This window comes from Schistocerca gregaria, chromosome 3, assembly GCF_023897955.1.
Source record: "Schistocerca gregaria isolate iqSchGreg1 chromosome 3, iqSchGreg1.2, whole genome shotgun sequence".
NCBI classification, from domain to species: domain Eukaryota; kingdom Metazoa; phylum Arthropoda; class Insecta; order Orthoptera; family Acrididae; genus Schistocerca; species Schistocerca gregaria.
In genome coordinates this window covers 524,825,774-524,837,870 of record NC_064922.1, presented here as the reverse complement: position 1 = coordinate 524,837,870, position 12,097 = coordinate 524,825,774, and the positions used below count along the sequence as shown (strand labels likewise).

Genomic DNA, 12,097 nt, shown 5'->3' with positions numbered 1-12,097 from the left:
ATCAGCAGAAAATTCCTATCATGGGCCAGTTTGATGCTTCCACTGCCTACAAGTCTGTTGTTCGGCCCCTCACATTTTATGTGGTGGATCATGCGGGCACTGAAAACCTGTTCGGTTATGATGCTTTCCAGTTGTTTGGGTTCTCCATTGATGATGATGTGCACCTCATATCTGAGGACATTCCGTATCAACAGCTTGATGGATTGTGTTGTGAATTTTCGTCCGTGTTCTCTGCTGGTCTGGGTTGTGCCAAGGATTTTGCAGCCCACATTACTCTTAAACCTATGGCTCGCCCTAAGTTTTTCCGGGCACGCCCTATTCCAGTGGCGTTGCGTGCACCTGTCAAGGCTGAGCTAGACAGGTTAACAGCTTCAGGGATTCTCCTTCCGGTTACCTCCAGCGAATGGGCATCGCCGATCGTGGTGGTTTCTAAACCAAACGGGAGTCTGCGATTGTGTGGTGACTTTAAAGCCACTGTCAACGCTCAGAGCGTCATTGACACTTATCCTCTTCCTCGTCCTGAGGAGTTGTTTACCAAGCTCGCTGGGGGCCAGTTCTTTTCCAAACTTGACTTATCGGAGGCGTACCATCAGTTGCCGTTGGACGCTCCTTCCAAGGAATTTCTCGTTATCAACACTCCTTGTGGGTTGTATCAGTACCAGCGATTACCATTTGGCGTCGCTAGTGCACCGGCCATTTTTCAGCGGTTTTTGGAACAGCTCACGGCTTCTGTTCCCGGCTGCATAAACTATCTGGATGACATTGTTGTCACGGGAGCCTCCACTGCGGAGCACCTTCGTAATTTACGTTCACTGTTTCGAGTTTTGCATTCGGCTGGGTTGAGGTGCAATCTGGACAAGTCACAGTTCTTCCAACCCTCCATTGAGTATCTTGGTTTCCAGTTGTCCCGTGAGGGCATACGCCCTCTCCGTGAGCACGTTGCGGCCATTAACGCTCTACCCCGGCCGTCTACGGTCAAAGAACTTCAGGCGTTTCTAGGCAAGATTGCTTATTATCACAAATTCATTCCATCCGCAGCAGCGGTAGCTTATCCTCTGCATCAGCTGTTACGCAAAAACGTCCCCTTCTGTTGGTCCGACGGGTGTGAGCAGGCTTGGCTCATTTGCAGTCGGCGCCTTGTCTTGCCACATTCCGTCCGGGTCAGCACTTGGTTCTGGCGACTGACGCGTCACAGTATGGCCTAGGGGCTGTTCTCGCCCATCGGTATGAGGATGGGTCGGAACGACCCATTGCCTATGCTTCCAAGACCCTCAACGAGGCGCAACGGCGTTACTCTCAAATCGAAAAGGAGGCGCTCGCTATCATTTATGCTCTAAAAAAGTTCAGCGTTTTTTTGTATGGTTCTAAGTTTCACCTCATCACCGACCACAAACCGCTGGTCTCTCTGTTCAGCCCCTCGGCGTCACTTCCGGATAAGGCAGCTCACCGCCTGCAATGTTGGGCCTTATACTTGTCTCGTTTTCATTATGAGATTCACTATCGCCCCACGGCCCAGCACGCAAACGCGGATGCATTGTCGCGATTGCCGATGGGCCCCGACCCTGTTTTCGATCGCGATGAACTCCTCTGTTTCCACATTGATGAGGAAGAACGTCGTGCAGTCGAGGGCTTTCCACTTACAGGTTCGCAGGTCGTGTCAGCTACTGCGCGGGACCCGGTCCTGCGTCGGGTGATCGGTTTTGTTCAACGAGGTTGGCCAGACAGGACCGGGGGCCGGGCATCGGATCCCCTTCGCAACTACCATGCCTTGCGCCTTCGTCTGTCTGTTCGTGATGGTGTTGTTCTTCTGGCCACGGATGGCGCATCTCCACGGGTCGTGGTGCCAGCCTCTCTTCGCAAAGATGTTCTCAAACTGTTGCACGGAGGCCATTGGGGTATCTCTCGGACTAAGTCCCTGGCCCGCAGGCACGTTTATTGGCCCGGCATTGATTCGGACATCGCCCATATGGTTGCTGCATGTGGCCAGTGTGCTCAACAACTGGCGGCACCTCGTACAATGCCCTCTCCGTGGCCTGATCCAGCTCAGCCATGGGAACGGGTGCACGCCGACTTTGCTGGCCCCTTCCTCGGTACTTATTGGCTACTGTTGATTGACGCCTTCTCGAAGTTTCCATTTGTTGTTAGATGTCCGTCGCCCACCACTGTGGCGACGACGCTGGCTTTGTCCAAAATCTTTGCGCTAGAAGGTCTTCCATCCACGATCGTCACGGACAATGGCCCTCAGTTCTCTTCGCAGGCCTTCCGTGATTTTTGTACTGGACAAGGGATTCATCATCTTACCGCACCTCCCTTCCATCCGCAATCGAATGGGGAGGTCGAGCGCCTTGTCCGCACTTTCAAATGCCAGATGAAAAAATTCCTTAGTGATTTTTCCACAGATGACGCCCTGCTGCAATTTCTGAGTTCTTATCGCTTCACGCCTCTGGGTGATCGCAGCCCTGCTGAACTCTTGCATGGCCGCCAACCGCGCACTCTACTGCACCTGCTTCACCCTGTCAGGCCTTGTACTGTGTCCCCTAGTGCGGGAAAATACTCGGTGGGTGCCGACGTGTGGGCACGAGGGTATGGATCTCGCCCTAAATGGATTCCAGGGGTGGTCAAGGCTCTTCGTGGCCGCCGGCTTTGTGAAATCCGTACGGGCGACGGCACGGTTGTTCGCCATTACGACCAGATGCGCCCACGAGTGGTGGCCACGCCTGTGCCACCGCCCCATCCTTCGCCTCCACCAGCTCGAGACGCCAGTCCTGTCGCTGCTGCCGATCTACCGTCCGTGTTGATGCAGCCGCCGTCGCTGCCGCTTCCAAGTACTCCGGAACCGGCCCCAGTCGCGACGCCGCCTTCTCCGGGACCCATCTCGCTGGAGCACACTCCCAGGTCAATGACACCTATGGATGCTGCTCCGGAGTTTTCACCCATCATCTCATCCAGGAGGCACGTTCCTCGCACGAGCTTCCGTCCTGGACATTTTCAACCATACTCCCGTGTCTCTGCGCGGGATCTCCTCGGGGCCTCACAAGAGGCCATGGATGTCTCTGCGCTGTCCATGTCTCCAAGGAAGTGAGTGTTTATTTTTTTCAAAGGGGGAAAAGTGTTGTGATAGTGCCACGACATTTAACAGTGCCGCCACGACAGTATGCACAAACGGCGATAGAGGCGCTCTGCAAATCAGATGAGCGCGGGAGCGCCACCTAGCTACGAACGGCACCGGCCGCATGTCACGGCACAGCAGTCGAATACGAGAGACTGAGTTGTAATCATGTGATCAGCTATTGTTTCTAAGAGAGAGTGTGAAAATCCACGCAATTATTGTGATTAAAGGTTATAACATGAAGTGTAGCCTTAGCTTTAAGATGTGCAATATCATACAGTACCCTGCATTGTACATACACCAGTGGACATAAAATAAATAAAAAAATAAATGTATCTCATATTTTCACCTGGTAAATGTCAATTAGTGTTAACAGGCGAAGAGTAAGTAAATACACTCATGCTCATAAATTAAGGATAATTGCAGAATGTGGCACTACACAAAACTGGCACTAATAGCACAGGCACAAAGGAAACACACATGACACAGATCTGTTAGTCCATGGTATTGGTGGTAAGTTGAGAAAACCATCCTGAAATATACGTGCTGCAAAATGCCACTGTTTCCTGCACATGTACCCCAACATCAATATGGGATATGATCACCATTCACACGTACACAGGCTACACAACAAGTTGGCTTACTCTGGATCAGGTGGTCGAGCAACTGCTGGGGTATAGCCTCCCATTCTTGCACCAGTGCCTGTCAGAGCTCCTGAAGCGTCCTAGAGGTTTGAAGACGTGCAGAGATATGTCGACTGAGAGCATCCCAGATGTGCTCGATGGGGTTTAGGTCTGGAGAACAGGCAAGCCACTCCATTCACCTGACATCTGTTTCAAGGTACTCCTCCATGATGGCAGCTCAGTGGGGCCATATGTTATCATCTATCAGGAGGAAGGTGGGATCCACTGCACCCCTGAAAAGGCAGACATACTGGTGCAAAATGACGTCCCAATACACCTGTCCTGTTACAGTTCCTCTGTCAAAGACATGCAGGGGTGTACGTGAACCAATCATAATCCCACCCCACACCATCAAACCACGACCTCCATACAGGTCCCATTCAAGGACATTAAAGGATTGGTATCTGTTCCTGGTTTATGCTGGGTGAAAACCCTGCAAGAATCACTGTTCAGACTATACCTGGACTCGTCTGTGAACATAACCTGGGACTACTGTTCCAATGGCCATGTACTGTGTTCCTGACACAAGGCTTTACGGGCTCTCCTGTGACCAGGGGTCAGTGGAATGCACCTTGCAGGTCTCCAGGCGAAAAAAACCATGTCTGTTCAGTCATCTGTAGACTGTGTGTCTGGAGACAACTGTTCCAGTGGCTGCGGTAAGGTCCTGACCAAGGCTACCTGCAGCACTCCGTGGCTGTCTGCGGGCACTGATGGTGAGATATCAGCCTTCTTGTGGTGTTGTACACTGTGGATGTCCCGTACTGTAGCACCTGGACACATTTCCTGTCTGCTGGAATCGTAGCCATAATCTTGAGATCACACTTTGTGGCATATGGAGGGCCCATGCTACGACCTGCTGTGTTTGACTAGCTTCCAGTTACCCTAGTATTCTACCCCTCACAATGTCATCAATATTTGTTCTTTTAGTCATTTTCAACACACAGTCATCATTAGCATGTCTGAAAACTTCTGCACACTTACTCGCTGCACCATACTCTGACGTGCACCAATACACCTCTGCATATGTGTACTGCTGCCAGCACCACCGTGTGACGACCGCTAGTCAAATGCACTGCATGGTCATACCCTGAGGTGATTTAAACCTGCAAACTGCCCACCAGAGCTTTGTTTCACCATGTATCAGCATTATCCTTAATTTATGAGCATGAGTGTAAAATAAATGGAATACATTTAATCTCAATCACACACCTTGTTAATGTTGTTTGTAAATAATGGGAGGATTAGAGGTAAATGAACATTTATAAAGATAAACCTTATGAATGACTATTTAGCATCTTTCCTGGCCAGAAAAGGCCTTTTATTGTGTACAACATAAAATGTTAGTTGGTCTCATGAACTGACATATGGCGGGAGAGTGGTGTGCTGACCACATGCCCCTCTATATCCGCATCCAGTAATGCCTGAGAGCTGAGGATGACACAGTGGTCGGCCAGTACCGTTGGGCCTTCAGGCCTGTTTGGGCAGAGTTTAGTTTTGTTTATAAAATGTTAGTAGGAAAACTCTTATGGTATCAGTAACTGAGATGAAACAATCCTTAAGTGAACATACTTTCATTAGTACTTGCATTTTTAAGATACAGAACTCATCTCATTGTGCACTAGTTATATTAGAGTTTCATGACCTCTGAATCTAAATGTCTGCCTAAATCTGTTCTATTTGCTTCTCTGGCTACCATAAAAACAGTGGATTACACTTAAGTTACATCTAGTTTAAGACATCTTCATCTTCAGGAAACATATATTTCTTGATCATCTAGAGATGAATATCCAAATCCAAAAACCAGAATATTGTACAGCTCACCAAGTAAAGAAATGAAATTTTCACAGACTTGTCATATTTACTTGTGTAAGTGGTTTTATAGAATTAATAATTTGTATAATTTAAAGAAAATTATTACCATTTAAAAATAAATGCAACAGTAATGAATTGTTCCATTATTTTATTTACAGATCAAATGTATCTTACTGTTTGACCTTCTCTGGATCTCCATAACATTCAGGTTGAGACCACTGATGATCTTTTTCTTTCAGCTCGTTATCTTGCTTCTGCTTCTCTCTTTTTTCTGTAATTCAACATATCTATTTTACAGTTCTGAGGAATGAGGAATCATAAAAAAATTTCTTTCTCATCTACATGCATTTTATATAAAAAGGAGTCACTAATAACCAAAGTCATTTAACAGATTAGAAATGTGTTACTGAGGGAACGCCAAATGTTATTCTAATGTTTATTCGTCTTTATGACAGTTTTTGCCTTAGGCACAAAATGCATGTTCTAGTCTACAACTGGCTGCACTAAAAAAGAAATATGAAGATTATTCTATTTACTATGATATGCTCACTATGGCATTTCTAGAATGCAGTGTAGTTTGCTTTCACCTCTCCCTGTGCCTTGGTCTGAAAAATAAGAAGAGTACACAAACAGCACACAGGGTATAAACAATTTTTATGGTGAAAACCTGCAAATATACCTGCCAAATCTGCATAAAATGGACAGAACAAACGGCTATAACAAACAAAAAGAATATCAGGCCATTTCAGTCATGACCAACAAGGAAGATCCGGCAGAAAAATAATGGATGAGGCTTGCTTGTTCTCTGTCTGCTAATGATTGATGGTTTCAACAGAGTTTATAATAATAATAATAGTAATAGTAATAATAATAATATTTTTCCAGGAGACTAAAAATTCACTGCAGGATGGAACAGAACTGAAAATGCGACTACCCCATCCTAGAAGACATTTCAAAAATCTAATTTACCAATCCTTTTCGTAGAATCTCACTTGGCAAAATGATCAAACAGCCCCTGGGATAAAAACACCATAATTATGACAACTTACAGATAACACTAACAAAAAGATAGTGGTTACTGTACTTGCACCACGGCTTGCGACATTACTCTCTTGTGTAGACACTGCTTCAGAAGTTCTCACTGCAGTCGGCTAGAGCATCCTGGATCTCGATTTTGTCAATGGCCCTCTGTATGATGGCACTGACAGATCCTTGCATTCTGATCATGATGTTACATCCTCTGCACTCTGACGAGCACCAAAGGTAGCCCCTCCCATCAAAGCTTCATGACTGCCCAAGTGAGTCTTAAGTTTTCTTGAATTTCATCTACATCTACATCTACATGATTACTCTGTTATTCACAATAAAGTGCTTGGCAGAGGGTTCAATGAACTAGCTTCGAGCTCTCTCTCTACCATTCCACTCTCGAATGGCATGTGGAAAAAAAAAACACTTAAATTTTTCTGTGTGAGCCCTGATTTCTCTTATTTTATCACAATGATCATTTCTCCCTATTTTGGTGGGTGCCAACAGAATGTTTTCACAATCAGAGGAGAAAACTGGTGATTGAAATTTCATGAGAAGATCCCGTCGCAACGAAAAACACCTTTGTTTTAATGATTGCCACTCCAATTCACATATCATTTCTGTGGCACCATCTTCCCTATTTCGTGATAATACAAAACACGCTGCCCTTATTTGCACTTTTTCAATGTCATCTGTCAGTCCCACCTGATGTGGATCCTACACCGCACAGCAATACTCCAGAACAAGGTGTACAAGCGTGGTGTAAGCAGTCTCTTTAGTAGACCTGTTGCACCTAAGTGTTCTGCCAAAGAATCAAATTCTTTGGTTTACTTTACCCGCAAAATTATCTATTTGATTGTTCCAATTTAGGTTATTTGTAATTGTAATCCCTAAGTATTTTGTTGAATTTACAGCCTTCACACTTGTGTGACTTATCGTGTAATCGAAATTTGGTGGATTTCTATTAGTACTTATGTGAATAACTTCGCATTTTCTTTATTCAGGGTCAACTGCCACTTCTCACACCACACAGATATCTCATTTAAATCATTTTGCAATTCGTTTTGGACATCTGATGACTTTACAAGACAGTAAATGACAGCATCATCTGCAAACAATCTAAGATGGCTACTAACATTGTCTCCTATATCATTAATATAGGTCAGAAATAACAGAGGGTCTATAGCAGTTCCTTGGGGAATGCCGGATTTTACTTCTGCTCTACTCAATGACTTTCCATCTATTATTACAAACTGTGACCTTTCTGACAGGAAATCACAAATCCAGTCGCACAACTGAGGCGATATTCTGTAGGCGCACGGTTTGGTTAGAATATGCTTGTGAGGAATGGTGTTGAAATACTTCTAGAAATCTAAAAATATGGAATCAATTTGACACCCCCTGTTGATAGCACTCATTATTTCATGAGTATAAAGTGCTAGTCGTGTATCGCAAGGATGAGATTTTCTGAATCTGTGCTGACTCTGTGTCAATAAATCGTTTTCTTTGATATACTTCTTAATGTTTAAATATAGTATATGTTCCAGAACCCTACTGCAAATCAATGTTAGTGATATAGGACTGTAATTTAACAGCTTACTCCTACTTCCTTTTTTGGGTATTGGTGTGACTTGAGCAATTTTCCAGTCTTTAGATATGGATCTTCCTGTGAGCAAGTGGTTGTACATAATTGCTAAATATGTAGCTATTGTATCAACATACTCTGAGAGGAACCTGACTGGTATATAATCTGGACCAGAAGCCTTGCATTTATTAAGTGATTTATGCTGCTTTGCAACACCGATAATATCTACTTCTGTGTTTCTCATCTTGGCAGTTGTTCTTGATTGGAATTCAGGAATATTTACTTTGTCTTCTTTGGTGAAGGAGTTTCGGAAAACCATGTTTAATAACTCTGCTACAGTGTCACTGTCATCAGTGACCTCACTGTTGTTATCGCACATTGGAGGTATTGATTGCGTTTGCCCCTGGTGTGCTTTATGTATGACCAGAATCTCTCTGGGTTTTCTGCCAGATTTTGAGACAGAGTTTCATCATGGAAATTATTAAAAGCATCTCATGTTGAAGTATATACTATATTTCAAACTTCTATAAAATTTTGCCAGTCTTGGGGATTTTGCTTTCTTTTAAATTTGGCATCCTTTTTTCACTGCTTCTGCAACAGCGATCTGACGCGTTTTGTGTACCATGGGGGATCAGTACCATCACTTATTAATTTATGTGGTATATATCTCTCAACTGCTGTCAATACTATTTCTTTGAAATCATTCCACAACTTTTCTATGCTTACATGACCAGACTGGAAGGAGTGAAGACTCTCTTAAAATGGCATTAAGAGCATTTTTGTCAGCTTTTTTAAATAGATATATTTTGTGTTTCTTTTTGATTGTAGGTGTTACAACATTCAGCCTAGTAGCAAATGCCTCGTGGTTGCTAATCCCTGTATTCATCACAATACTCACTATTTGTCCAGGATTATTTGTTGCTAAGAGGTCAAGTATGCTTTCAAAATAATTTATGCTTTGAGTGGGCTCAAGAACTAATTGTTCAAAATAATTTTCTAAGAAAGCATTCAACACAATTTTGTATGATGTTTTATGTCTGCCGCCAGCTTTAAACATATAATTTTTCCAGCATATCAAGGGTGGATTGAAATCACCACTGACTATAACTGAGTGGGGTACCTATTTTAAATGAGACTCAAGTTTTCTTTGAACTGTTAAGCAACTAAATCTTCTGAGTCAGGGGGGGGGGGGGGCATAAAATGATCCAATTAATAGTTTAGTCCAATTTTCAAGTACAGCCTCTACTCATACTATTTCGCAGGAGCTATCTACTTCAATGTTGGTACGAGGCAAACTACTTCTGACAGCAATAAATACTCCACCACCAATTGTATTTAATCTATCTTTTCTGAACACTGTTAGATCTAGTGAAAAAGTTTCAGCTGAACTTATTTCCAGCTATAGCCAGCTTCCTGTACCTATAACTATTTGAGCTTCAGTGCTTTCTATTAGGGCTTGGAGCTCTGGTTCTTTCCCAACAAAGCTATGACAATTTACAACTACAATACTGATCGTTTCAGCAGCTAACTTACTGTGTTTTACCTGTCCCCTTTTAGACAGATGCCCTTTCTGTGGTTCCCTGAGACCCTCTAACCTAAAAAACTGCCGAGTTCCTTCCACACAGCACCCGCTACCCATGTAGCTGCTTCCTGTGTGTAGTGGACTCCTGACCTATTAAGCGGACCCCGGAAACCCTCCACCCGATGGTGCAAGTCTAGGAATCTGCAGCCTACATGGTCAGAAAACCACCTGAGCCTCTGATTCAGACCCTCTATTCGGCTCCACACCAAAGGATTACAGCTGGTTTTATTGACGATGCTGCAGATGATGAGCTATGCCTTAATCTTGCAAGCAAGACTGGCTGTCTTTACCATTTCCACTAGCTGCCTGAAACCAGGGAGAATCTCCTCTGATCCAAAGTGACACACCTGCAGTTGGCTGCACCCTGTACTCTTCATGGCATCCAGAAGCATCCTTTCACATCTGGAATGACTCCCCCTGGTATGCACTCAGAGTGCACACTGGCTTTCTTCCCCTCCTTGGCAGCCACATTCCTAAGGGGCCCAATTATGCACCTCACATTGGAGCTACCAACTACCAGCAAACCCACTCTCTGTGAATGCCCGGACCTTGTGCGTTGAGGAGCTTCCTCTGGAACAGGGTGGACAACTGCATCCAGCTCAGAGACATCGTCAGCCACAGATAATGCCCGAAACCTGTTCATCAAATTAACCGGGGAGGCCCTACAATCGGCCCCTTGGAAAGTTTTTTGCTGCCTAGCAGACTTCAGACCGATCTCCCAATCAACCACAGGTGAGGGATCAACCTCAGTGCAGGCAGTACCTGGGGTAGGCACAGCAGTGGACTGATCGGGGGACACGTGAGACATGCTCGACGTCCCTCGCTTCCCCGCATCCGACCCCCCACAGTTACAGTCCACTCGTCAATCAGTACTTCTGGCTTCATGCAGAAGTCGTGGACGACTTCTTTGCACTTTTGTCTTCTTAATGAAGGGTCATAACAACTTGAGGTCATATGTGATGTCCAACGAGCAACAAAGGATACAATATGGCCCAAACTAGTGCTTTAGAAACCTTTCTGACAGTCCTACTTTCCAAACAGGCATAAAAAGCCCAACAAAGTTGAAATGGGGGCAGCATATTCATTGTCATTTTGGCATCGCCATCATGGAGCAGGAAGAATAGTGGGAAGCCTGTAGTGTATCATTTCGCTGTGTTGCATGCAAATGTCACGAGAGATAGTATCACTTCTCACTCTCTCTGTACGACATCAATGTACATCAAGAGCTTTCCACAACAGTCTCATTAAAGCATTGTGTGAGGCCATTTGGCTGTGGATGGCAGGCAGGTTGTGATTGGTGTTGGTGATGTCACAAAGTGAAATAACTTCTGATACTTGTCTCATTTGGAAAACTTTCCCATGATCAGAGACACACAAGATGCTCCATGCTTCAAAATGATGACTTCTGCAAGAGACTTTGCCATTTCCAGAGCTTCATTATTTCGCACAGCTTAAATGACTGCACAGTGGGCGAAGTGGTCAGTGCAGACTATTATCCATTGATTCCCATTTGTCAACATGAAAAACCTCCCTAAGAGGTTGATTCCAGTTAGGTGGAATGGTGCTCTGCAGGCTAGATTGTTACCAAATACACCGGAGGTAACTGTGGCACATGCTCCCATCCCTTGCATTCCTTACAATGTGTAACATAGTATGTAATGGATTAGTAAAGACCTGGTCAGTGATACCTGTGTCTGAGCCTGCCTAGAGTCTTTGCAAATCCCAGGTAACCAGATGTTGAAGTATTGTGGAAATATTTCAGGTTAGCTGGCCATAGATGAGCTGGAATGATGAGCAACCATTTCCATCCCATTGGCTCATGGTTCCTCTTGTACAATACTCCATTAATTAAATGGAATTATTCTTTGGTTGGGACCAGGAAAGATCTTTCTTATGCCTTATTCCAGGATAATTTGGCTTCTCCTTGGAGTAGTTCTTGCAAGGGATGTACCTTGATGCGGAAGTCCGTTACAAATCAAAGGTAGTATGAGCACATTCTGAAAAAAATTGTCACATCATGAATATGTCAAGGAGGTAGAAAATCTGTGAGTGCTCTTACTTTCTCTGAACCGAGCCCAATTCCATTGCCATTCACTAGGTGCCCCTATATTTTTATTTCTTGGGTGACTAAGAGGCACAATTTTGGATTCAGGTAGGGATTTCCCGTCTGAACACAATTTTCAAATGGCTTAGATGTTCTTCAAATATCTTTGAAGAAACAACAATGTAATCCATTTACAAAAGATGCAGCAACCATTTAAGGAGACAAATTGGGTGTATGTCATATGTTTTAAGGTGGC

The 12,097-nt window shown here is 44.5% G+C and overlaps 1 protein-coding gene across 1 annotated transcript in view; it reads right to left on the bottom strand.

Moving 5' to 3' along the window:
• Positions 1 to 12,097, bottom strand: part of LOC126353992 (dynein axonemal assembly factor 11) — a 214,485-nt gene that overhangs the window by 80,192 nt on the left and 122,196 nt on the right. Inside the window, exon 5 of the mRNA XM_050003297.1 lies at positions 5,779 to 5,875. Coding sequence (XP_049859254.1) covers positions 5,779 to 5,875 — 97 coding nt within the window. The remainder of the gene's footprint in view (positions 1 to 5,778; positions 5,876 to 12,097) is intronic.